The 24,802-nt window shown below is 37.0% G+C and overlaps 1 protein-coding gene across 5 annotated transcripts; it reads left to right on the top strand.

Moving 5' to 3' along the window:
• The first annotated feature begins 478 nt into the window (after positions 1-478).
• LOC124150879 lies at positions 479-24,172 on the top strand. 5 transcript variants are annotated; one of them, XM_046523058.2, is made up of 24 exons: positions 479-586; positions 1,213-1,333; positions 1,684-1,798; positions 2,331-2,585; positions 2,844-2,952; positions 3,295-3,419; positions 3,599-3,700; positions 4,143-4,266; positions 5,037-5,206; positions 5,589-5,746; positions 6,212-6,426; positions 6,985-7,238; positions 7,536-7,628; positions 9,489-9,701; positions 10,402-10,731; positions 11,384-11,465; positions 11,643-11,714; positions 11,964-12,024; positions 16,414-16,599; positions 18,199-18,312; positions 19,464-19,579; positions 21,988-22,165; positions 22,710-22,807; positions 23,560-24,172. In XM_046523058.2, exons 2-24 carry the CDS (start codon positions 1,219-1,221, stop codon positions 23,731-23,733), a joined length of 3,459 nt encoding a protein of 1,152 aa, XP_046379014.2. In that variant the 5' UTR covers positions 479-586; positions 1,213-1,218; the 3' UTR covers positions 23,734-24,172. The 5 variants fall into 5 exon arrangements, with proteins under 5 accessions (XP_046379014.2, XP_046379015.2, XP_046379013.2 ...); XM_046523059.2 differs by having other exon boundaries at positions 9,489-9,755; positions 18,265-18,312; XM_046523057.2 differs by having other exon boundaries at positions 9,489-9,755; positions 18,205-18,312.
• Positions 24,173-24,802: the final 630 nt, after the last annotated feature.

The raw sequence follows: 24,802 nt of genomic DNA, 5'->3' as shown, positions 1-24,802 counted from the left end.
CGGATTTCCAGGGAGGTAGAAGAGCTTGGCACAGTCACAACAGGGAGTCGCCACACTTTAGAAATATGTCAGAATACGTTATTGAATTGTTTTACAAGCAATGCTGACATGTTATGGCAGAGTATTATGAAATGATATTGACATGTTTTAAAACATTATAAACGTAGAGATACCAATCTGTACAAATAAGACGTAATTGCTTCTAACAAAGACCTATCAACAAAGAGGCTATTTAGAATGTGTATAAATCAAGAAAATTGAAAAATAATAAGAATAAAACGGTTCTCGCATTTGTATGTCATAGAAAATGGTTCATGGTTTTAACTAGTTCATGATGTGATGTGAAAATATTTTGGAAACGATGCGTTATGCCAGGTCTTATTTGAAAAATGTTGTTGACATTTCTAAAAACATAATGAACTGTGGAAATCAGGAATTATTTTTAGCGGTGTGCTGTTTAGACCACGAAGAGTTATGCACCACTTCCAGGTGGCGCTGTTGGGGTCGCGTGGAAGCGTCGTCTGCAAAATTCCACGAAAATGAAGTTTAGGACGTATAATAGATAACGCTGAAACACTTATGTTAGGTAATGAGTGATCTGTAGTACTCCTACACATCATATTCTGGTTAACAAGACTCATTTTGGTAGCATTAATATGCCTTTAAATAGGCCTGAACTCGTGATACCTAATTTGAACTATGCTGTATGACGAAGTTATGTAGGAGGGAATTTCAAATATCTATTTCAATTGAGATTTATGTATGCACGTAGGTTTTAACTCCCTAGGAGTGGTGATAAAAACCACTTAGAATCATAACATTTTGATAGTGCATTTCTATTTCACTGGTCTCAAATTTCAACCATGCCAACACAAGGTCAATAAGAGACCTGCCCCAAATTATACTGCTTCGATAGGGGCGTCAATGAACATACATGTTAATTTTAATATGAACACTCAGTAAAATCAATTTGGTAAACTTGCTACTATATACCATATCCACCAAGAAAAGACTTTGAGTCGGCATTATTCGCTACTTCAAAACTGTCTAGCTTTAATTTTTAACCCTGATCGATATTGTCAATATGAATGTAAATTCTCAGTTTTATCATCATGATTTATACCTAAAGTCTTCAATCTTTATAGATTTGACTGAAGTTAAGTTTATTATAGTTATGAATAAATTTGTTTTATATATATTGATAACTGGCAGGTGACCATGGACAAACAAGTACATATTGGTCACATTGTGAGTAGTGATACTCTTGGATTGTCACTGCATGACACAGCAAAGTCGGGCAAGAAAAAACGGCTGAAAAACATTTTGAAGAAAGGTAAACTGATTATACTAATTATTCACTGTCTTATGTAACAGGCATTTTAATTTATGTAAAGCAAACTAAGAAAATATTGTCTTATTCATGACCTTCCCTAATGGTTAAGCAGACAATGCATTCAAGATTCAAGATCATTGTTTAAATATGATTGTATTGCCATTCTTGGAGAACACATGACTTTTGTTGTTTGGAATCTAGGCCTAATTAATATTTTCTCCTTGTACATTTTTTTTCAAAATATCTCTTTCCGTTGAATAATTACCAGTTTAATCCTCATAAATGTTAATAAAAATAGATATGATTCTGGTGGTCCAATGTTTGTTTTCATTAATATATTTGTGTTTTAGGTATATATGTTGACTATCCAAATGATGAGGGACAGTCAGCTCTGTTTTGTGCCTGTTGTGAGGACAAGTATGCTTCAGCACAACTGCTGCTTAAATTTGGCGCAAATCCGAATGAGTAAGTCATAACTTATACTGAATAAACTAAACAAAATTATTAAATGTTCAGTTCATGGACTATAAATAAATCCAGTTGGTTGAAGGGAGACATGTCAATCATGACATGTTGAACCAGTTTGGAAAATAGTGCAGAGTTTCATCCCTTAGCTCTGCAAGGATTTGCTGGTCATGTGTTTGGATTCCAGATTTGCTCTGATTATGATCCTTGGTCTGTCGGCACCACCTTGGTGCTTATGGGTTTCTCTAAAATCATCTTTTGTCAGTCGGGGCTTTCCGCCCACAAATCCTGACATGCCATTAGATAAATGAATATATATCAAAGCAGCCATAACTTCACATACATTTAAGCCTAGCTTTGAGGGGTCCACTGACTAGAATATTGAGCGTTTGAAAAATAACTTTGGCATCCATGTCCATGACCTTGATTAATTCAACCAGATATTGTTCAAACATCTTCATGGTATAAAATTCATTCACTGACACAAATAATCTAATGTCATTTCTATTCACATAAAGGTGTTTTGTTGCAGGAGAAGCAACTGTGGGATGACCCCTTTACACATGGCCTGCTACAGTGGCAACACAGGTCTCTTAGTGAAACTGATTGAGGCTGGAGGGGATCTCAGACTGCATGACTATGATGGCAGATCTGCCAAAGACTGGGCTGTGGCTAATAGGGACCCCAAAAAGCGTGGGAAAATGGTAGAGTTTCTGGAAAAGGCACACATGTATGCGATGACCCATTCAGGAAGAGATGCTACATCTACCAGAAACATTGAGAGCAGGTTTGAAATGCAAAGTTTAATGCATTTGTTTGTCTGGATACTGGAATAATCTAAAATTTAAAGTTGATATTTTGATGAATGTCAAATGAAAGGTACAACACTCAATCACTAGTATATGTTTCAGTCATGATAATCATATTAATACTGAAACTAAAGATTCATTTGTAAGTATACATGTTATAGATACCTTTCATTTATTCACTGCTTAGACATTAAACATGCTGTATTTCACTTATTTGATGATTTGTTAATTAACAGCTCTCACGGGATACCATCTGTCATTCAGATCTTGAAGAAGAGAATAGGAATTGATCCAAGTGTTCACATTGACCCATTGAAGAGGGTGCAAAGTATGGGGTTTGGAAGTGTAAGAAATAATATTGTTTTGAAAATGTCGTCATCTATACATAACAAGTTTGATTATATAAGTGATCTTATTACTTGAGAGCAGATGTTTTTCATATATGGGTTCATCTGATCACTCCTTTAATGAATTGACATTGATATGACTCATTCAGAGGCCATGATTTATCACCAAGTATTATTAGGCAGTAGTAATATTGCAGCGATTGATTATGATTGATGATTGATATGTTGGAAAAAAATGATTCTGAACAATGATTGATGACAAAGGATCTCAACCAATTCCAAAGACTACTGTGCATAATACTTGAAGTACTTGAAGGTATGACCTTGCTTTCTTCATCAGGTGTATTTTGGAGGGGAAGCACAAGGAGCTGTTGTCTCTGCAATACCAGTTGTCAGTGAGAATGCCCTTTATCATGACACACATGGGGTTACGTACGAAAATGGATCCTTTCTTGTCATGGAAAGGTAATTTGTGTAATTTATATATCTATATATATCTATATATTGCAAGTATATAAAAAAGAGTGTTTAACAAGTTTTATATTATTGTGTTTTGTCCTGACAGTACTAAATGTTGCTTCGATTTTGCTAGAGTCAAATGGCAAGAGGACAGCTTTATAAATATTTCTAACTTCTACTGATAGTATGACATGGAACCATACACCAGTGACTGTGAAACGGCTCCATAAACAAGCTCACCCTGGTGGTTATGTTGATGTTCTCATCAATGAAATGGAACAATTAGGGTAGGTGGAGTGTAAGGAAAATTGATTTAATTCATGGAACAAGATTTCTAGGTTATTCTTTCATAACAACCTTTTTTTTTTCATAATGCTAAAATACTAATAAAAGGATTAAAATACTTAAGCCCATTCATAGGAATATTGTTTTAGATTCTGTTGGAACAGTTACAGGTTGTGAGCAAAAATGAGTTGGCTAACTGGAAACAATTAGATTGTTTGTTTTAGCCTAATTGACAAATCTGAAATGAATAAAAAAAATCGTTTTTTTACTGGAAGAACAGCCAAGTTTCAATCCTTTGATAAAGTGCTTTAAGAACATCAAGGGTAACATCACAGATATCTGGGTTATTCCATATTATCCGACATAAGCAATCAGAATTTGTTATCTATGTTGTTACATATATTGTTTTCCGTTTTGTCATGTATGCATTAATTATTCTTCCAGGAAAATTCGACACCCTAATGTTTTGCTGTTAATGGGAATATGTCAGACAACAAGCCTCGATTCAATTGTCCTTGTTTTCGAGAGGATATATCTTGGATCTCTCTTCTATTATATGCATCAAAGGGTAAGTGGAATATGAGAATTTTGTCCATATACTGATGCCATCAAGTAGATTACATTGTTAACAATGAACACTTAGAAGAACACTGAGACACACGTCATATTTAGTGAGCAGATTTTATAGAGATCATGTATATAATTTGTATTATCTGTAAAGAAGCAAGTTGTCTTTTCAACTGGACAACATGTAATTCTAGCATTCTCTTTAAAAAACTGTTGAGTCTACTAGCACAGATACTTATTAACTCAGCTGGTTAGACTCCAGCTTCAGACTGTAGTGACTACTGGTAACATCACAGACTGTTCTAGTGTGCTGCAAATCATCCTCCACCACAGTAGCCAGCTTCTCCAAGCTTGGACCCTGTAGATCTCTTTTGTTTTGAATAACCCATTTCAACCTATTTACCTTACTAACAAAGTGATGCAAATTAGTCATTTCATACGGACCAGCAGACGGGTAGTATGCAAAATTCATGTCAACCCTTAGTGGAGCCTAATATGGCACTTGATCAACTGGGCAGATTGCCAGTTACATATCACCAAAACAGGTACATCCCAACCCATTATCCATACCAAATCAGCACAGGTGATTTGTGGGAAACCACCAGTAATATGTCACCAAAACCAGTACACCTAAAATATGAAAATTAGCACTGGCATTAAAGGCCAGAGGAATATCAAGGTGCTCAATAACCCTGTACGAAACTAGTCACTATGATGATGCAACGCTTCCACCCTTCATACTTTTTCTGTTGGAGTGTTCCTTTCTTTCAGTTTGAGAGATTGCCCACTCAAAACATCCGAGATATCCTGCTACAGATCTGTAGTGCACTGATGTTTCTCCACAACCAGAATTACATTCATTGTAATCTGTCTTCACATGCCATCAACCTTGTCACACCATTCAATGCAAAGCTTGGAAACTTTGAGCACATGATCGACAGGTGAACTGCTTCTCTGCAACAAAACTGGTCATACCTATCAATCAATGTTATCAAACAATATCTTTATATGGACCAGTAGCTTTTCATTCTGGCCAGTATATGCTAGCCAGTATTTACTCTTTGAACTTACAACTTCTGTGAAGTAAACAAACACGTTTGTGATTTATGGCCCAGTGTTAAACTAATATCATAACTTATGCTATCTTGATGAATTGAATATAATTGTCAGTTTGTGCTTATTCTTGGAGGTCTTTATAAATTGTACTTATCAATCACTGACATAGCCATGTTTTAACAATTGAACATAAATATATAAAAAAACAGAAAACAATTACTTTCAGTTTTATGATTCATTGGATATTGAATATTTTGTGTCTGGCAGTGGTAAAGCTGACATGGGAAAACAGAGTGCAGTGTCCCAGATCAGGTACCAGAATGCCTTGTACAACTGGATGGCCCCTGAGCTGATGCAAGATCACCCAGCCACATTCCTCTGTGATGTCTACAGCTACTGTTCTATTATCTGGGAGATGTTTGAATGTAAATCATATTTCATTTCAGCGTTAGAAACTAACAGGTTTGATCCACTAGTCCTTATAATAACATATAGCAACTCTTAAAAGGGCAAATTTCTACTAGTCCTTATGATACCTTAACTATTGTGCAGTGTGGCAAGGACCACAGAACTAGTGCCAATTTCTAACGCTGCATTTATCTCACCAAGACCAACTGTCCAAGTGTACTTATGGCATGGAGCATTGTCTTTAACTTTTGACTTCTTTCTCTGAAATGGCTTAAGCGATGAATTGATAACATTAAGAGGATATCTAGCATAACACGAAATGTGCAAGTAAAATAAAGAAAAATAGTTTATCTTAAATTTTAATAAGAAATTAAAGTGTAATAACAGTTTTAGAATTGTTTCAGAAACCACGAGTGCCTGAAAGTGTGCTCTGGTGTGTTTTACGTCAATTGAATTAATATCACTCTTAATATCTGGTTCAGGTGAGATTCCATGGGATATGAGTGATGCAGAGTTGATCAAACACAAGCTATTGGTGGAGAAACAGCAACTCCGTATTGAATCAGCGAAGATACCTAAACTCTTCAAAAGCATCGTATCTGTAGGATTAGAGTTAGAGCCCTATAACAGAAATGCAGACTTCGACAAGATGCACCAGTGGCTTCTTTTACCTCCTGATGAGCCTATTGCAAACACAGTAAGATGTTTTTATCTAAATAACATGAGTTATTAAGTCTAGCTTTGGTTACCATTTGCCAGATGATTATTTAGAAAATGTCTGATCCAATGATTTCAGAAATATTTATTGCCTTTACTGTAAATTTGAAATGTATTGAAATTGTGAGATAATGACCAAAGAATCATATGTTGCTTCCAACTCATTTGATATGGTTTTACTTGCAAAATTATTTTATAATCAACTATCACTACAAATTCCTGATCATAAGACAATATACATTATCTAAACTATAGATATGAATGTTAAAATAAGTAAATATAACAAAGATGTTGAAAGATTGCCTTTTAGATAACTGGATGTGTTGCAAGTACTTGCAAAATAAGAAGCAACCCATTCACTGATTTCTTCACAGTCCCCCAAAGTCAAAACATGCACTTCCAGTCCGAAAACATTACTTCCAGACCTTGACTTCTTAGATGCCAATTCTTTTTTAATTTAATGATACCACCACTTTTTACAATACATCCTCAAAGAGTATCTTGACCAGTGATCAACATGCCACCACCATGTCCATAGGTAACTACAAGCAAGGCATCTCCAAGTAAATACTCGACAGGAAGAAGATCAAAGCCAACCTCTGCCACATCCTCACCTTCTAGACATGGAAAGGACTCAACCAGAAACCATTCACCGTCTGATGATCATGTGTACATGGAAGAGTACAGTCCAAATGGAAAGAGGAAAAAACCTCACACTAGCAGACAAGACTACCACAATGAAAACTACCATAATCTTCATTCTCCAAGAGGCAAAGCTGGGAAAGGAACCCGGTCAGTTCTCCATTATCAGAAGCTATAGTTATTTAAATTTTATTGCACAAATCGATGCAGTTAAATGTTCTCACACACATGTAATCCAAGAAGTTGGTATGATACTGACTCAGTACATGAAAGTACAGTGCCTTGTTATGAAAGGGGATCCAAAGTAAGTAGGACTTAAGTGTGTATAAAACTGTTTTTAATGAATTCATCTCAGTATTTGCGATTATTTTCTCATAATTACAGAGATTCATTGTTTATGGAAATACATGTATGAATATTGTTATCAATTCTTTTGTCTCATAATAGAGTGAAGATTGTTGAAAATGATATTTCACAATGTGATAGCAGAAAATATGACAAGACAAGCCATGGAAAGATACCATTTTCTGCTGGACAAAGGTAATGGACTGAGATACAAATCTAAAGAATGAATAGTGGAATTAGATTGTTACTGATGTAGCTTTATTGAGAAACTTCTAAATGTCCCCTGCTATAAAGTGGGAGGGGGATCTAGGAATTGGATCTGTCCTTTCGTCATGTTTTGTTTCCGGAAACTCAGAAACCGTTTAATATTTTATTATGAAACTTTGCATATGTATGCTGAGATCATAGTGGCTGCAATTGGGACAGTTGTTTCTCAGACACTACTGATGTTACATGAATGAAACTTGCTTGTTTTTTTAAAGAAATACTTGTCAAGACTGAGTTAAAAATTTGATGCGGTAAACTTTTTTCTGGAGTAACCCTCCCTTTCTCCATGAATATTCACTTCAATACGAACAAACAAAATTCTAATGAGCCCCATGGTGGGGAAAAGGGATAACGCTGTTTCTGGTATACATTGTTATATGTGGAAAGTTGCCTACAATGCATGTAGTTTGTATTGTGTGTAAGGAGCTAGAGTAGTATAGCTAGTTACATGGTGTAACATGGCAACATCCATGGATTTCCGAGCTGTCATTCATTGTAGTGCAAGTCTTCTAAACTTTGTAAGTTCTTGGTACTAGTAACAATGGTGAGGTAGTTGATGACTTAAGGGAAGATAGCCAGTGAGAGGGCAGTTGCACATGGCCATGTTGTAGTAAAGAGTGATACGAAGTGTTTATTGAAGTTTCAGTTGATCTGTGTTGTCAACAAGTGATCACAATCTCAGGCTGAGATATAACCATGTTAACCTACAATAAGAGTGCTTGAAAGAGACTTTGCATTTTCGCTATTGAGACCATTCAATATTACAAAGATTGCAGGGGTCTTTATGTTCCATTGTATGATATCATTCATTCAAAATATGATCACAATGATTAGGCATTCTAAAAGTTGATGAAGATAATCACAAACCATATTATAGGCAACACAGTCAAAACTTGTTATCTCGAACAACATTATCTTGAATGTACCAATATATCGAACCTATTCTCCGGTCCCAACTGCCTCACTATATCTCTATCATTTTCTCGTTATCTTGAATGTCCAGATATCTCCAAGTTACAACATGGCCATGTTAGGCTTGAGATAACAGGGTTTAACTATATAATTATATAACTAAGAAATCATCCTCCACTCTATTGCTTAATTATCCCCCGCCCCAATGAAGTTGGCGGGGGATATAGAAATGGGTTCCGTCCGTGTGTGCGTGCGTGCGTGTGGGTGTGTACGTGCGTGTACGTCCCGAAATCGTTTCCGGAGCATAACTCAGAAACTGTTAAATATTTCTCTACGAAACTTTGCATGTCTATCAGACTCTTATAGACATTGCTATTTAGGAATTTTATTAAAAAATTTTTTTACGTTTCCATGGCAACAAGTTGGACTTAGGTTCTATAAGGGTGCTGTTTGTTTCTGGAGCGTAACTCAAAAACTGTTAAATAATTTCTTACAAAACTTTGCATGTTTACCAGACACATACTGAACTGGTGCCTTTTGCTATTTAGGAGTTTTATAAATTTTTATGTTTTACGTTTCCATGGCAACAAGTTGGACTTAGGTTCTATAAGGGTGGTGTTCGTTTCCGGAGCATAACTCAAAAACTGTTAAATACTTCCTTGTCAAACATTGCATGTCTATTATATAAAGCACATACTGAACTGGTGCCATTTGATATTAAGGAGTTTTATAAATGTTTATTTTAGAATTTCCATTGCAGCTATTTTGACATGGCCTAAGAGAAATGTTGGGTCAGTTACCTGGTTTGGGACCATAACGTGTTAAAATGGCGGGGGATATAGATGACTTCGTCCACTATACGCTTGTTCTTTGTAGTGACTGGATGTGTAACTATGAGCGCAACCAAGATGCAGATTTCTATAGTTACAAGGCCAAGTTGCAAAAAGACACACGGCAGTCCGCAAAGTATGATGAGGAAACTACTTCTCCCAAAGAATATGTTTTGGGCAGGTCTTCAGAAACTTGCAGCGGGGATGATGACAACACAACTACACTGAAACAGTATCTGCGAAAGAAAGCAGCTGCAAAGTACTATGCAGATAGAGATGAGAAAGAGGCCTTGAAGGAACAAAATGACTCGAGGTTGTATCATTTTACTTTAATGTTATACCTCTTAAAATGTTTAAGGTGGGTGTTACTCATTATTTTAATTGAACCACCTTGAGTCATTGTTTCCACGGGGATTAATAATCTTCCTTTTATAGTACTGTACAGACAATTGTGTTGGTAAAATCAACAATGTATACAATTTCATTGAATATAACAAGCTATGATGTTAACAAAGTCAATGTAATCCTTCATTATTCATAAATGATAACGAGTAATGTAATTATTCATTTTAACGATGAATATTGTGTATACACTGTTTGAAAAAAGCATGAAAGTTAGTTAACCCTATAACATGAAGTAAAAAAATTGAAGGGGTCCTTAGATTCAAATACATGTAGTATAAATGTAAACCCCAGAGAACCATGTACCCACCTTAATGACTTTAAGAATTTTTTCCACCTACAAGACTGGATGATTTTTAACAGATTTTATTCTTTACCATTTGGGCTATTATCAGCTATATATATTGACATGATAGACATTTTACATAGCTTGAATGTTTTGAGAATGGTTGAAGGCATAGGTTGGGGGTTTAAGGATTCTGTTTACTTTGTTGTATCTAATGTTGACAATGGCTTCCATATTGAAGTTTTAATTTCATATATTATAATGACTGCAGTTTCAGGGATAATGAGGGCAGCCCAATCCTGTCTCCTCCACTGTCACCATCTCAATTCAGCTATCTGAGACTGAGCGAGGAATCAACTGGTGGCCAATCAGTGGTGAAACCTGCCAGCCACTGTACAGAAGCTGGATGTCCAAAATCATCTGGCCAACTCACAACAGCTGGAAGTCTGTTTGCACTGTACAACTCTGGAACAGACCATCATGAGTTCGCCAAATTAGCCATTGGTGCTCCTGCAAATCCATATGGCACTTTCCCTAGGAAGAGGAAGTCAACACAGTACTTTGAAGATGATGAACCAAGAGAAATACATGTGTTATCAGAGTAAGTATTAATGGCAGAATTGGTAAAAGTGTTTGAACAAATACATGATAATTATAACATGGCAAAACTTAATTTGATCAACAAATTTTTAGAAAATGTGACCAATATTGAGTGTAACAAAAAGCTAATTCTAATAAAGATGCCAAATATATTTAAACTTGAATCCTTAACAATATTGAGTGTAACAAAAAGCTATTTCTAAAAAAGATGCCAAATATATTTAAACTTGAATGTATTTAGGATACAGACCATTTGAGATGTCAGTTTTCACGAGGAAAGAAATGTTTGTAATTGTATCCAAAAACAGAAAATGCATTATGCTGACAACTTTAGTCTTTATTTCAAAGGAAGGCTCTGCAATTTGCCATTGCAGAGTTGCATCCCTTAAACGTTCCAAGATCTATTAATCATGGGTTAAACTTTGAATGCAGGGTCATCCTAATTATGATACTTGGTCTGTCAGCATCATACTTGAGCTCCTGGGTTTCACCAAAGTGGAAAACATCTAAGCCCTGCATCTTAAGCTCCAACATTAAGCTCACACTCCATTATATACTGAAAAACTGTTCAAAGTGGCATTCAACCCAACTCACTCCAGACTATTTTTTTTAAATCTTTAACCTGTCTCTAATCTCAAGCATTTTTTTCACAGACAAGAGGCTGATCCCAATTGGTTTGGAGGAAAGGGCAGTGTCAAAAACCTGGTTCACCTGTTTCAGGAACAGAATGATGATGTAAACTAAAAAAAATGAAACACATGAAATTCTCTCTCTTGTCACTTTATCAGTTCATATTTGTAATGTAATGTTAAGTGTACCGTGTTATCATATTTGGTCAGAAATAACTCAATATTTTTATCAGAAGTTAGAATACTATTACAATATATATGACATACTTTCTGTGCATTTCAGCATGAATTTCAGCAAAAGGTCCTTGAGGGTAAAGTAGACTATGGTAGCACTGTCAGGGACAGTATGAGAAAGGTACATACAATCCTTTTAAAAAATTCTATTATTTACAGTTTGGGGGTATTTGAACTGTCAAAGGTTAAACCAAGTTCCACTAAAACAGCTGAATAGGTGGATATTAGGGCTATATAAATAAATTATTATTGTTGTTGTTATTAATTTAACTTGTCTTATTGTCATAATTTAGACATTTAATTTCTGAGAACAGAATAAGATTTGAGAAAATGACTGGGTGACTATTAATGTTTGTTTCACCATTTGTAGGCAAAAACACCTGACAGGCTCTACTCAAGAGTTCATTCTAGAAAATCACCTGTTGTCAAAGGTATGTATGAACAGTAACTTTATAAATCATGAAATGAATATAAGTCAAAACAGGTCATAGTCAATAATTCTAGTTGTAAGTCAAATGTTGAAGTTCAGATATAAATGCAGCAACATTCACACAAGTGTTAAAGGCAGATGGGATAGACGAATAATTGCTTGTGACACTAGTCTTCATAAAAACTATATCAGGATAACAGAAAGGAATTTTATAGGTATCTATGACATGTGTTAAAGGGGCACTGATCTAAAGCAATTCCCCGGGACTGGTTGTTGCCTTTGTTATTGTTTTTTCCCACTGAGTAAACGGATGTATAGCAGAAATCTAGACTAGTTGGCGACCTCTGCTGCGCCATTCGTAAGCGCATTAGTCATTGTTATGGGTAGTATTAAGGGCGTATGGTCACATTGATCAACAAAATGAAATACTGTTTTCGAGATAATAAGGAAATGTAGGTATCTTTGTGGGTAGCATCGGTAATGGTGACGAAGTTTTGATAAGTCATTTGCTTGGTAATTTAGCGATTTTCGTTTACACTATTTTGACTTGCAACACAAAGTTTCACCTGAGCATTCCTTTTTTTATAATGTGTATTTTTTTTACTGTCAAAATGTGTAACATTTTCAAATTTATTAAACGCCTAAATATTCAGTTATTTTACAAAGTGACTGAAAAACATTTCCATCTGTATTATTATAACAAATTCCAAACATTTTGATGTTTAATGTCATCACCAAAAGATTGAAAATGTTACGTTGAAAAGTACATTTCTATGTTGTTTGGCTTCTAATCCTACATAATAATCTGTTGTGATGTTTGTAGGCCCTTTTGATCGTCTTAATCAATTTTAGTCAATCTGGACAGATTTTTTAGTCAAAATGACTGAAATATTTACACATTTTATAAATTGCCTAAGAGAATCACATTTTACAAATTGACGGTAATATATACATGCTTACAAAGGAAAAGACCTGTGAAAACAACGTCTATCGTGCATTGAAGAATTTCCCAACCAAGACGTAGAGAAACAAGAACGAATCGGTTCAATGCTACAGCAAATGAAGGAAAACAAAATGCAAATACCATAATTACAACCTACCAAATTTATGTGTTCAAATTTTAGGCACCTTCCTTGTTCGAGGAATGTATCCGTGAATATCCAATCAAAGGAACAATATCCCATTCGTCTGCAGCTGTACAAAGAAACTTATTCGATGTCACGTGTCTCTGTAACAATCAAATATTTTAAAAGATTATTATCGTTTCGGGATATTATAACCCGTGTTTCTTTCTCAACTGATCACTTAGATTGTTTCAGGTGTTTCACATAGGTGTCAAGTTTCAAAGGTCGGCTGAGAAAGCCCATGTGACAACTATTTTCATAACATCCACGGTTCCTAAAAAATCCATTGAGTGGTAGATAACAATGATCAATCAATCAACGTATTATCAGTTAACCCTTTGAACAAAGTATGTTGTTTTTACATCGGCACTTCACGCCATGATATGAGTGTATTCCATTTGTTTTAGTAAACCTAGACATGTAAACACTCACTTTTGACATATCCACTGTGCAAGATAACAGTGATTAATCAATCAACGTATTTTCTGTTAATCCTTTGATGACTAGGAACGATCCGTTGATTTACAAAAAAAGTAAATCAACTGATCATTCACCTCTTGCTGGTCTGCCATGTGCATATTACATAACACACATTTCACCTCACTTCAAACCCGGATTTAGATTGAAAAATTTCCCCAGACACAATAAATGCCAAATGGAAACCTTTGTCAGGTAATCTACGTGGTGCAACCACTAATTGTACCTGTAATAAATTCATTAACTGAGCATCAAGTGAATAACGACAAATACACAAGTGTAGGGTTATACCAGAAAACATGGATGAGAACTAGGGAGTAGTAATCGTATTATCGACGCAATCCGAAATCCGAAAATGATTTCACTGCATGGATACTTTTTATAGGGATATAGGAATGGGTGCTCTCCGTCCTTCTGGCCGGCCGGCCGTCACATTTCGTTTCCGGAGCAGATCTTGAAAACCGTACCATATTTCTTCACCAAACTTGGCACATAGATAGATCTAGTGGTGAACTGGTGCCTTTTGATATTTTGGGATTTAAAAAAAAATTATTTTTTGAGTTTCCATGGCATATTGGATATAGGAATGGGTGCTGTCTGGCCGTCCGTACGTCCGTCACCATTCGTTTCCGGAGAAGATCTTGAAAACCGTACCATATTTCTTCACCAAACTTGGCACATAGATAGATCTATTGGTGAACTGGTGCCTTTTGATAGTTTGGGATTTTAAAAAAAATAAATTTTTTTTAATTTTTCATGGCAACGACTTTGATTTAGACTGAAAATGGTGGTAGTCCTCGATTCCGGAGCAGATCTTGAAAACCGTATCATATTTCTTCACCATACTTGGCACAAAGATAGGTCTAGTGGTGAACTGGTGCCTTTTGATAGTTTGGGATTTTTAAAAAAAAGTTATTTTTCGAGTTTCCATGGCAACGACTTTGAATTAGACTGAAAATGGCGGTAGTCCTCGTTTCCGGGGCTGATCTTGAAAACCCTACCATATTTCTTCACCAAACTTGGCACATAGATAGGTCTAGTGGTGAACTGGTGTCTTTTGATAGTTTGGGATTTAAATTTTTTTTTTTTTTGAGTTTCAATGGCAACCAAACTTGGCACATAATGTCATCTCACAGTATTGAATACATTTCCTTTTCTTGTTGGTAAGTTCTGGATTGCTTGAGTGTATGTTCCTCCAAAAGTGTCATGGACACAGTTGTTATATTCACTGACTAACTTCATGCAGAAACACCACTCATTACAAATACAACAGTGTAACTGATCTTAAACCTACTCAACTGTATACTTTTTGGCGGGGTTCTTGTGGGCTACACTGCTAGAAACAATTAACTTGCTTCCAAATTAATACTCGTGCATAAGGCTACCTGCTTTTCAGCGGGAACCTTTCCGGGGTTACCTGCTTCTCAGTGGGAACCTTGTCTTTCCCGACTTTTCAGCCAGGGAATCGTAAAATAACATACGTTGGGGCAAACAATTGCCACGTATATGGGCCCGGCGGCGGAAGTCGTCTTGTCAAGCAGTAGCTGACAGTTGGGTCCGCGGCGGTAGTCGCACAATGGTTTTACTAATGGGGCCAGGTAGTGGGATCTGCTTTGGCCGGCTACCTGGGGCTGGGCAGCGGTAGTCTGACTTAGGCCAGCAACGGGGAGCTGCTTTTGGCAGCGTGGGAGTTGCCAAGCAATGGTAGTGTTTAAATATGCTACAGTGGGGGCCGGATAGCGGTAGCAGTCTCAGGCCAGCAGCGCTAGCTGCAAATCGCCGTTGGCCACGCTAGTGGCCATGGCAACGGTAGCATTTTGGTATACACAATTAGCAGCTTAGTAGCCCACTAGTACCTGCACACCCTCGGCCATTTAACCCAATCTCATCTTCTGTTTTTATTATAGGCACGGGCATCCACGGCTCGGTGGCCCGTGCCTCTCCTTGGCATATCGCGGGATAAACACTATATATTCTTGTCAACCATACTCTGTACTTCACTTGCTTGATAACGGTGTTAGAACCTACACTGAAACCATCGCTCCTAATTGTAATAAAGAAGTTGTTTGTCCATATGTCTCATCCTTACTCATTACAAATACAGTTACATATTCTATCATAATCTGCAGATGGCAAAACAACACCAGTAATAACTTTTTTAGTGCTGCAATAAGGCCATTACTAAAAGGTCCAGTGAACATAATTCACAGGAGCTAATGCATTGCACACAACTGGACATGTCATATTGGCGGGGGATGTGAGTATTTCATGCTTGTTTTAGTATTAAACTATAACCACCTGGGGTATTTCCAAATGATGACATCAGATGAGCTCCACCGATCTTTTTGTCTGTTTGTTTAGCCTGAAGAAATTAATTAACATGCGCCCTTTGTCGAAATCTTTATAGATCACAGTTAACCAATCAGTGTTCATGCAAAAATGCGTAAAACAAATATTGCCACCAGCCTCCAAGTTTATTTAGCTGTCCTTGCAGACGGTAGTCCAGTCTCTGGTCACGCTCAGTTGCGTTGCGTTATCATCCGGGTACTCACGGGGAAAAAAACAATAACAAAGGCAACAACCAGTCCAGGGAATTGCGTTAGATCAGTGCCCCTTTAAAGACAGATGGGATAGAAGAATAATTGCTAGTGACACAAGTCTTCATAAAAAACTATATCAGGATAACAGAAAGGAATTTTGTAGGTTTTTATGACATTGATTATATTTTGAGCATGAAGAACCACCCTTTCTCAGTGGGAGGAATGTTCTGATTGTGTTTCTGGTTAAAGGTTTGGAGTACCAGCAGTTTGTGGAGATGTCCCACCCTGCAGCTGCGTACAGCACACGGCCAGAGTATAAAGACTATACAGATTACATTGATAGCTACACAAACAGGACAACTGGTGAAAAACACACTGGACACCTAGATGCAGACAGTCAGTGCAGTTACTCTTCTGAGTCCACTTCCAGTGTTGGTCAGTAAAGATTTTGTTTCTTTTTACCATTCTTAGGTTCATTCTCAACAGTTTTGATATGTACATGTATATAGAACTAATATCCATGTACAATCAGCTTTTTTTTCTCCATTGTTTCAAAATAATATCTAATTATTTATATATTAAGAATTGTAATTGTCATATGCAATAGTTTGGGATTCAATTAATCTGATAGCTCAAATGTGCTAAGAAGATTCTTTGTTTCTTGCAGTTTTATAGAACTGTACACATGGCAATTCAGGAATCATGAATATAATGTAATTTGTTGGTCCAAATATTTTGCCTAAAGGCACCCAAGGCAAAGCAGATCACAAATGTGCACATTCACCAAAATGCATCAATGTAAACTGCATGACCATTGCCCATGTGAGATGCGCATGCTCTTTTACCTGTCTCATTTATCAGAGGGATTGCACAACAGCAAAAACATGCCGTGACTGAGTGAATCAGAAAGAACACAACACCATCGGTTACTTGGAAACGTGCCAAGCACTATCACAGTACTTTGAACCCCCATGGCAACCTCTACAGTATCTGTCACTCAAGGCTTGCTTTGAATATCAGCCCAGATGGTGATTAACTTCCTTCTTAAGGCACGTGCTCGAGTCTGATGGCCTGTTTGAGTTGTCATTTTGACACAACCAACATCATAGACTATGATGTCACTGGTGTATGGCCTCATGGAGAATTGGGTTTCAGCGACAAGTCACATTTTTTGCTTCGTCATGTAGATGGAAGATGTCGGGTGTATAGACATTGACATGAATGTTTTGTGTCAAACTGCATTCATGAAGTCGACAGATTTGCTGGAAGTATTTCTTGCACAATGGCAGGACCAACCAGGTTCATGTTCAGGGCGTCTTAAATGCACAACAGTACGGAGATGACGATCTGCAGTCACACTTTATTCCTATTATGCAGAATGCCAAGGTGGTATTCCAGCACGATAACCACAGACCATACACAGCACAAGTCACAATAGCATACCAACACAAGAACAATATTCAGGCCTGACATGGCCTCTTGATCACCAGATTTGAACATTATGACATGAGTTGGATAGACGGGTATGACAGCAGCAACCACAGCCGCAGACTCTGCCATAGCTGGGTACTGGCACTACAGGCCAAGTGGGCCAACCATCCCCAAGGTCTGATTCATACCAATATTGCTGCCATGGGCAGATGTCATGCAGTTCTTGATTCCCTGGGAGAGCACACGCGATACTGACTGCAGATGGCCTTGACCTTGACTTTTGATGACTGTGGTAGCGTGTGTCATCAGCTGCTTTCCGATGACCCATTAAATAATTCGATGAATGGTGGAGGGTGGGTGGTGATGGTTTTATATTAAATATTAAACTGTATTCTATGTATATCTATTTTTTATGAATATCATACAACTTAGATAAAAGTGCTTTGCATTTATTATTTCCACTAGAGCAAACATAATTACTTTAATGGTTTTACTACATAACTTGGTTCAGTGTCAACTAATATATTACGTATCCTTTTTACTATTTTGCCTCTCACCATTTAATTTCAAATGTTACTGCTGACTGGGTTAGAAATATAAAAGTTGCAGGTTGTAACCCAGATCAATGTAGCAGTGTTGATTCTGATCTCGTTTCTTCATGGATCGCAGACCAGCTTCAGAAGGCAAAAGCTGACGTGGCAAGAGAAATAGCCTCAGGTAGTTAAAACTGAGACAAAATTGTCTGAAAATTGAGAATGGAATTACTACTGTTTTGAAATATCTGAAACTAATTTCCTATTGAATGGAAAAACTTCAAAGATCTTTTTAGAAGATTTTCAACAAAGAGCATACAGTTAAGTAGAATCAGAGTTTTAGAATATTTCAGTAATCAACATCTTCATTGTTGTGACCACTGTACTGTAGAGTACACATGAATTACAGTTCACCTGGTGTATCTTATTGTCTTTTATTACTTGCTCGTGAAGAGATAACCCTTTAATAAACATACAGCTGTATTACACATTATGTAATACCAAAATGCATGCTTATGTACTGTCGGAACAAGTTTCCCCAACAAATATTGAAAGCTCTCAACATCCCTTGGCTTATTCAACAATATTGCGTGTGGAGATCATAGATCACTGAGAGGAGCTTATGCACTCTCAAAGACCCCAGCAACCCTGTTGCTAGGCTGACATCACATGGCATTGTTTCGATGATGGATCTTGCAACAAAATTCCACAAATTACATGTAAACTTGGTGCAGAGCCCCGTTCCACAAGGCAATCGTAAGACTATGCGCTACGATAACTTTGTGGAACAGACGTCTGAATTCTAAAGGTGACCATAATATAGTATTAAGTTAATAAGTTTCAACTTTTGACGTGTTTGAAGTATTATTCTGTTAAACTCAATTGGATTATGCCGTGGATCGTGTAGGTGTCAGCCTATTCACACATGACAGCATACGTTTAAAAACGTTGTAAGTGGCAAGTAATAAATAAAATACTAAACTGGCTCCTGTGTAAAACCAATTTTATGAAATTTGTGAATGGTTGTAGTATCTGACTCGCTTTCGCTCGTCAGATACCAGAACTATTCACTCGTTTCATAAAAATTGGTATTACGCGGGAGCTTGTTTAGTATTCTATATGTGTATCATACATAGGTTACGTAGAAGGGATGCATAATATACACAGAAACTCAGACAATATTAAAGTTTTTATATTTGTTTTCAAAAGCAAAAATATCAGTAAACACAAACATCTGAACACCAAAATGGAGTGCTCATATCACACACAAGAACATATCATGTCCAGTGCGGGGTCAGCTTAATTACAGCTTAATCACTTTTCTAATTGCTTAAGAATATGAAAGACAACGTGAAGTAGGATTGCTTGATGAGATTATGGAGGAAATGTCCAAATCTCAGCCCACCAGACCAGACAAGAAACAAGTGTATGGTTACAGAGATTTATATGAGGTGAGTATTTTGGTTTATACTTTGGTAAGTTCAAAACCATCATATTTATCCCAGTACTGGAGGAATTCTTTGTTGCAACAGAAATATTGAGGCACTATTCAGTATTATTCTATAACAGTTAACCCATGCTTGTTGTAAGCAGCAACTAAAATTGGGATGGTGTGATTTCAAATACTGCTGAATGTGTATCAATATTCTCAGAGTGATTTAGCATATTATCAAGACTGTAGTGACCAAAGACTTGTCTATTCAAACTCAGTTGTATGTTGCAGGCATCTCTTGTAATATTGCTATCTACACCACAAAAGCATTCATTCTTGTGCTACTATTGTTAATGAGTTCTAATAAGCCTTGATGCAGTGACAACAACCAAGTGATTAGAGGTATATATGTGTGACAAATCATGATAAGCAGCAGATTAACATTGACAACAGGTAGTAGATAACAAGTAGCATACAGATAATTGGATGAAGCCAAATGTACAGTAAGAATAACGAATAGCACACAGGTAATGACGGTTCAGGAAGGTTGACAAGTTTGTCATCCTCAGAAAAAAACAGGACCCCACCTCACTACTTCAGCACCTCAACACCCAACACCCCAGAGTTAAGTTCACCATGGACACAGAGAACAACCCCCTTCCTAGATGTCCTTGTATCCAGAGGGCCAACAACAAGATCCAAAGCACCCACTACAGGAAACCTACCCATTCTGACCAGTACATTCACTTCAACTCTAACCACTCCTCCAAAAACTAAATCTGGCATCATCTCCATACTGACCAAGATCAACATCTACTCCAGCAAACTTGACCTTGACCATGAACTTAAACATCTGCAGCATGTCTTCACCAATCTAAACCTGTACCCTACCAAGAGAGCCATCTCCACCACACCCCAGCCCAAACCCAAACCAACCAGACCAGAATCCGCCCTCATTGCAAAACCTCTCATCAAATCAGCAGATTACTCGCAGGCATCGATACCATCTTCGCTGGCTCCCCATCCCTTAGAACCATACTCTAAGCTGATGGCCACACCACACACCCCTCCAACAAGCAACCCTCCAACGGAGTAATCTATAAGATTAATTGTGACTGTGGTGACTCATACTTTGTTGAAACCTCTCGCCCAGTAGATACCCGCATCAAAGAACATAAGACTTCAACAGCCAAAGCAGAGAGCAAATCAGCCCTCTCAAACCACCAGCAAATATTCCCTAGCCATCAAATTCAGTTTGACAAAGTTCAAATCTCTCAACCAAACATCAGGACTTCACCAAGAGAAAACTTTCAGAAGCTAGAGAAATCTGCCATCACAACCCTTTGATCAACAGAGATCAAGGGTATTACATCTCGTCTGCCTATGAAGATCTAATCAAGTAACAGACTGTTTTAATTAGGACCCACCTGCTCCTAACATCTGTTTCATCCTCTTAATCCTTATCCTTACTGTACATCCGTGTGATTCATAACTTGTGTGCTATTTGTTGTTCTAACTGTACATTTGGCTTCATCCAATCATCTGTATGCCACTTGTTATCGATTACCTGCTGTCAATGTTAATCTGCTGCTTGTATACCTCTTATCACTTAGTTGTTGTCACTCCAGCTTGATAACAGTGTAAGAATGTACATCAGAACATCGCTATATGCAATAAACCAGAAGTTGTTATCCATATGTTTTCTTACTCGGTTATATTATAATGTAGGAGGAAAGCCTGTGTGCCTGCATAAATAATAATTATTGGCTCTGAACCAGATCTAAATTGAGTTAGTTACAATATCAAAACAGGTGAGGTAAGGTGAAATTGGGTTTAACTGTGCGTCCAAGATTATTGCACTTATAGAGCGACGTGCATGCACGTGTGTGTGTGTGGCTGCTTGTACTAGTCCAGACTGATGCTGATTTATAGTGCTAGCCCACTGAGATGCCATGCCGCAGTTTAACATGAATACCCCACTCACAGTACACTGACTCCGAGCTGACCAGTCCTTGTTTTAGCCCCTTAATACAGAGTGCCAGACAGGGTAACAACAAGTACCATCTTTAAACATCTTTTGGTATGCCGCGGCCGGGGATCAAACCCCGGACCTTCCACTCCTCGGGGCGGATGCTCTACCACTAGACCACAGAGCAATATCGAAACACCAAAAGTTTTGAGCTAAACGCAGAGGTTAATTGACTTTAATCACTACTGCTTGAAAAAACATTATCAGTGTGAGTACAAGCAAATATACCCACAGCATATATTTTCATGTCTTAGTTCTCTTTGTCATGTGTTTTCATCAAAGTTGTGTTATGTTCAAGATTACCATGTCTCCATAGATTGCATGTCAGTGAGAAGTTGAAGTGATAGAACTATCTTATTAACCTGCTGTTGATCAGTATGTTCTATCTTAACCAATAGCAACAGAAGAAAAAACAAGAATTTGACTTAAAGGAGTTTTACATTGATGATGACATCAACAATGACCCTGATGAAAGAAGTCACATCAGACTCCAGGGGGGTTCCGAGGAAAGAGGCACAGACTACAAGGACTGGAAATACCAGGCTAAATCAAAGTCTGACAATAACTCTGGGAGAGGTCAGTGTTTCAGCTGATGCAACTAATACTCTTGTCATCAGTCATAATGACAAGTGAGGAGTTAGTTTGGTTTAACATCGCTTTGAACAGTATTTCAGTAATATCAGTGTGTCCGCATGCTTTTGGAGGAATACCCATTGGATACAGGTCTTAAATGTTTTCCACCTTGGTGAAACCAACAAGCATGAGTACATGGAGTGGATCATGATCATAGAATTCTGGTGGTGGTGGTGGTGGTGGTGGTGGTGGTACAGGGAATCCTAAACTTTAGCAATTTCCACAAGTCCTTACCCCTTTGGATGTAAGTTTTCATAGGGACAAAAGGACTAGTGATTGTTTCTAATGCTTTGCTTAGTAGAACATAGTAAAGTAACAAGTAACAGCAGAGCAGCAAGTAATATAAAATCATGTTTAATGATTGTCAAAGTACAATAATTTACTTATCTTGAGGAATAGTTTATTCACTGTTTTCTGTATATGCCTATTTTAGAGACAACTTGAGGAGATGAAATGCTGATTAATTACGTTAATCTTCATATTACAGCCATAAATGCAAAAAAGAAAAATGAAAGGAAACACACGCGAGAGAGTGGCATTCCAAAACCCAAAGTTGGAACCAGGCTGATGTCAACAAAGCAAACAGTTAGTAATGCTATATGTTTCTCCCTTATTCAATACTAGTTTGTCATGGCCCAGTGAGGACCCGGGGTGAAAATTGTCCCCAGCACTCCAGTGCCTGTCGTAAGAAGCAACTAGATTATGGGAACCTGTCGGGATTCCAGTTTAGAATTGGTCCCTAGCAGCCTTTGATGACTGCAAGAGGTGTCTTAATGGATAGAGTGGTCAGACTCGGTGACTTGGTTGATGGCGTGTCAATGTGCCCTGATGGCATGGATAGGTGCTCATAATATCAATCACTGGAATCTCTGGTCCAGACTTATATGGAGGCTGTCATCATATAGCTGGAAGAATATTGCTAAATGTGGCATTAATTAACAAACCCACATACACACCTCAAGGCAAGTGATTTTAATAATATTGCTGAAGTGGGAATGTATGAAAAATATAATTAACTTAGCTAAAAACGTTTATCATGTTCAAATACCCACATACCTTAAAGTTTCTATAACACCATGATGCTCTAAGGATTCTGAAACTTGTCAGCATCACATCATTGTGGTTTGCTGTGGGGAGATGCACATATACATTTTGCATTTTCAACAATAATTTACCTGAGCAAAAGCATGTTTGAATAAGCACTGGCAAGGAACGCACTTAGAGAGCAAATCAGGTGTAGTATTGTATGCTTTACATTAGGGGAAACTATTCATATATTATTTATGAAACTGTATTTACCATTATGCTGTTCATTATGTTCTCTCATATTCCTGCAGGGTAAACCAACTTCTAAAGGTTTTACCACCACAGTTACTGTGGAATCCAGTCTCATTAATCCGGGAGAGCATCAAGTCCGTCACACGGCTACAGACCTAGCAACTGGGGAGACCACAATGCTTCATGAAGAAAGAGTACAGGCTGCAAATGTACACTCCAAGCTGCAGGCTTAATCTCTAACTCAGTCCTAACTATTAACTGCAAATAATCAAATTAAAAGAGCATAATTTTATCTTAGAAATATTTCAAAACAATGTTAGTTAGTTATTGTGTTATCTCTCATCAACTGTACATTTTGCGAAACAATTTGAAATCATTATATAGACCTGACTGTTTATGCTCTACCTGATCCTTGTTTTACTGTTATATTGAAATTCTGGAGACTACAAAGGATTGTTTATTGTTGAATTCAAGCATATATTTACAAATCCTTATTAATAGTGTTTCTTTTTCTCTGCTATATTGCATGAAATGCTTAAAAATAAAATGAAATATTTTATGGTAATTACAAATGAAATGAATAATATATTTTTGTATTATCATGGCTGATTTTCATTGTTATATGACTGTTCACATACATTTGACAAGCAAATTAAAATCTTATTAAGGTTATTTATTATTCCTTTATTTGGTAATCATCCTGCTTAGAACTATAGTGAATTATAGACTTAATTCAGGCGAAATCTCAATTTAAAGTAGTAATGAAAGAACACATTAGTTTCCCCACAGTAAATATCAGTGTATTTTCATTCCGCTAATAGATGCATCCTGTGCAACATTTTCGGCATATGCCCAAAATAAATTGATTTGCCTCCAAATCAACTTATCAACTTCTGGTGTTTTAGTACGATACGTGTATATATATGAAACATGAAAAAAGAGTTAGGTCTGTCCTTATACAATCCACACATTTGTCCTGTTTATGTTTAATTCCCTAAATAAAATACCATTCAATGTGTCATTTTAAGACATCAACTGATTTTGGCTTCATTTGTCAATAGCAATCACCTGAGGTACAAATTTTGTGACAAAGCCATGTATAGAAAAGAGCCAATTATGGGTAAAACAACCACAGGTACCTAAGTGCAGCAAGATGTACCACCAATAAGAAATGTTCTATGAATGTACTGCTGCAATTAGAAATGATAACAACTACTGTATCAAGTTATGATAACCACAGTAAAGAAAAATATGTCTCTTTGGCATCCAAAGGTAAAACCCAGTGCACTTTAATGCACACTA

The sequence above is a fragment of the Haliotis rufescens genome, unplaced genomic scaffold (assembly GCF_023055435.1).
Source record: "Haliotis rufescens isolate VD_foot unplaced genomic scaffold, xgHalRufe1.0.p SCAF_11, whole genome shotgun sequence".
Classification (NCBI taxonomy): domain Eukaryota; kingdom Metazoa; phylum Mollusca; class Gastropoda; order Lepetellida; family Haliotidae; genus Haliotis; species Haliotis rufescens.
The sequence above is the reverse complement of the archived record's forward strand: the minus strand, read 5'-3'. Positions and strand labels throughout refer to the sequence as shown.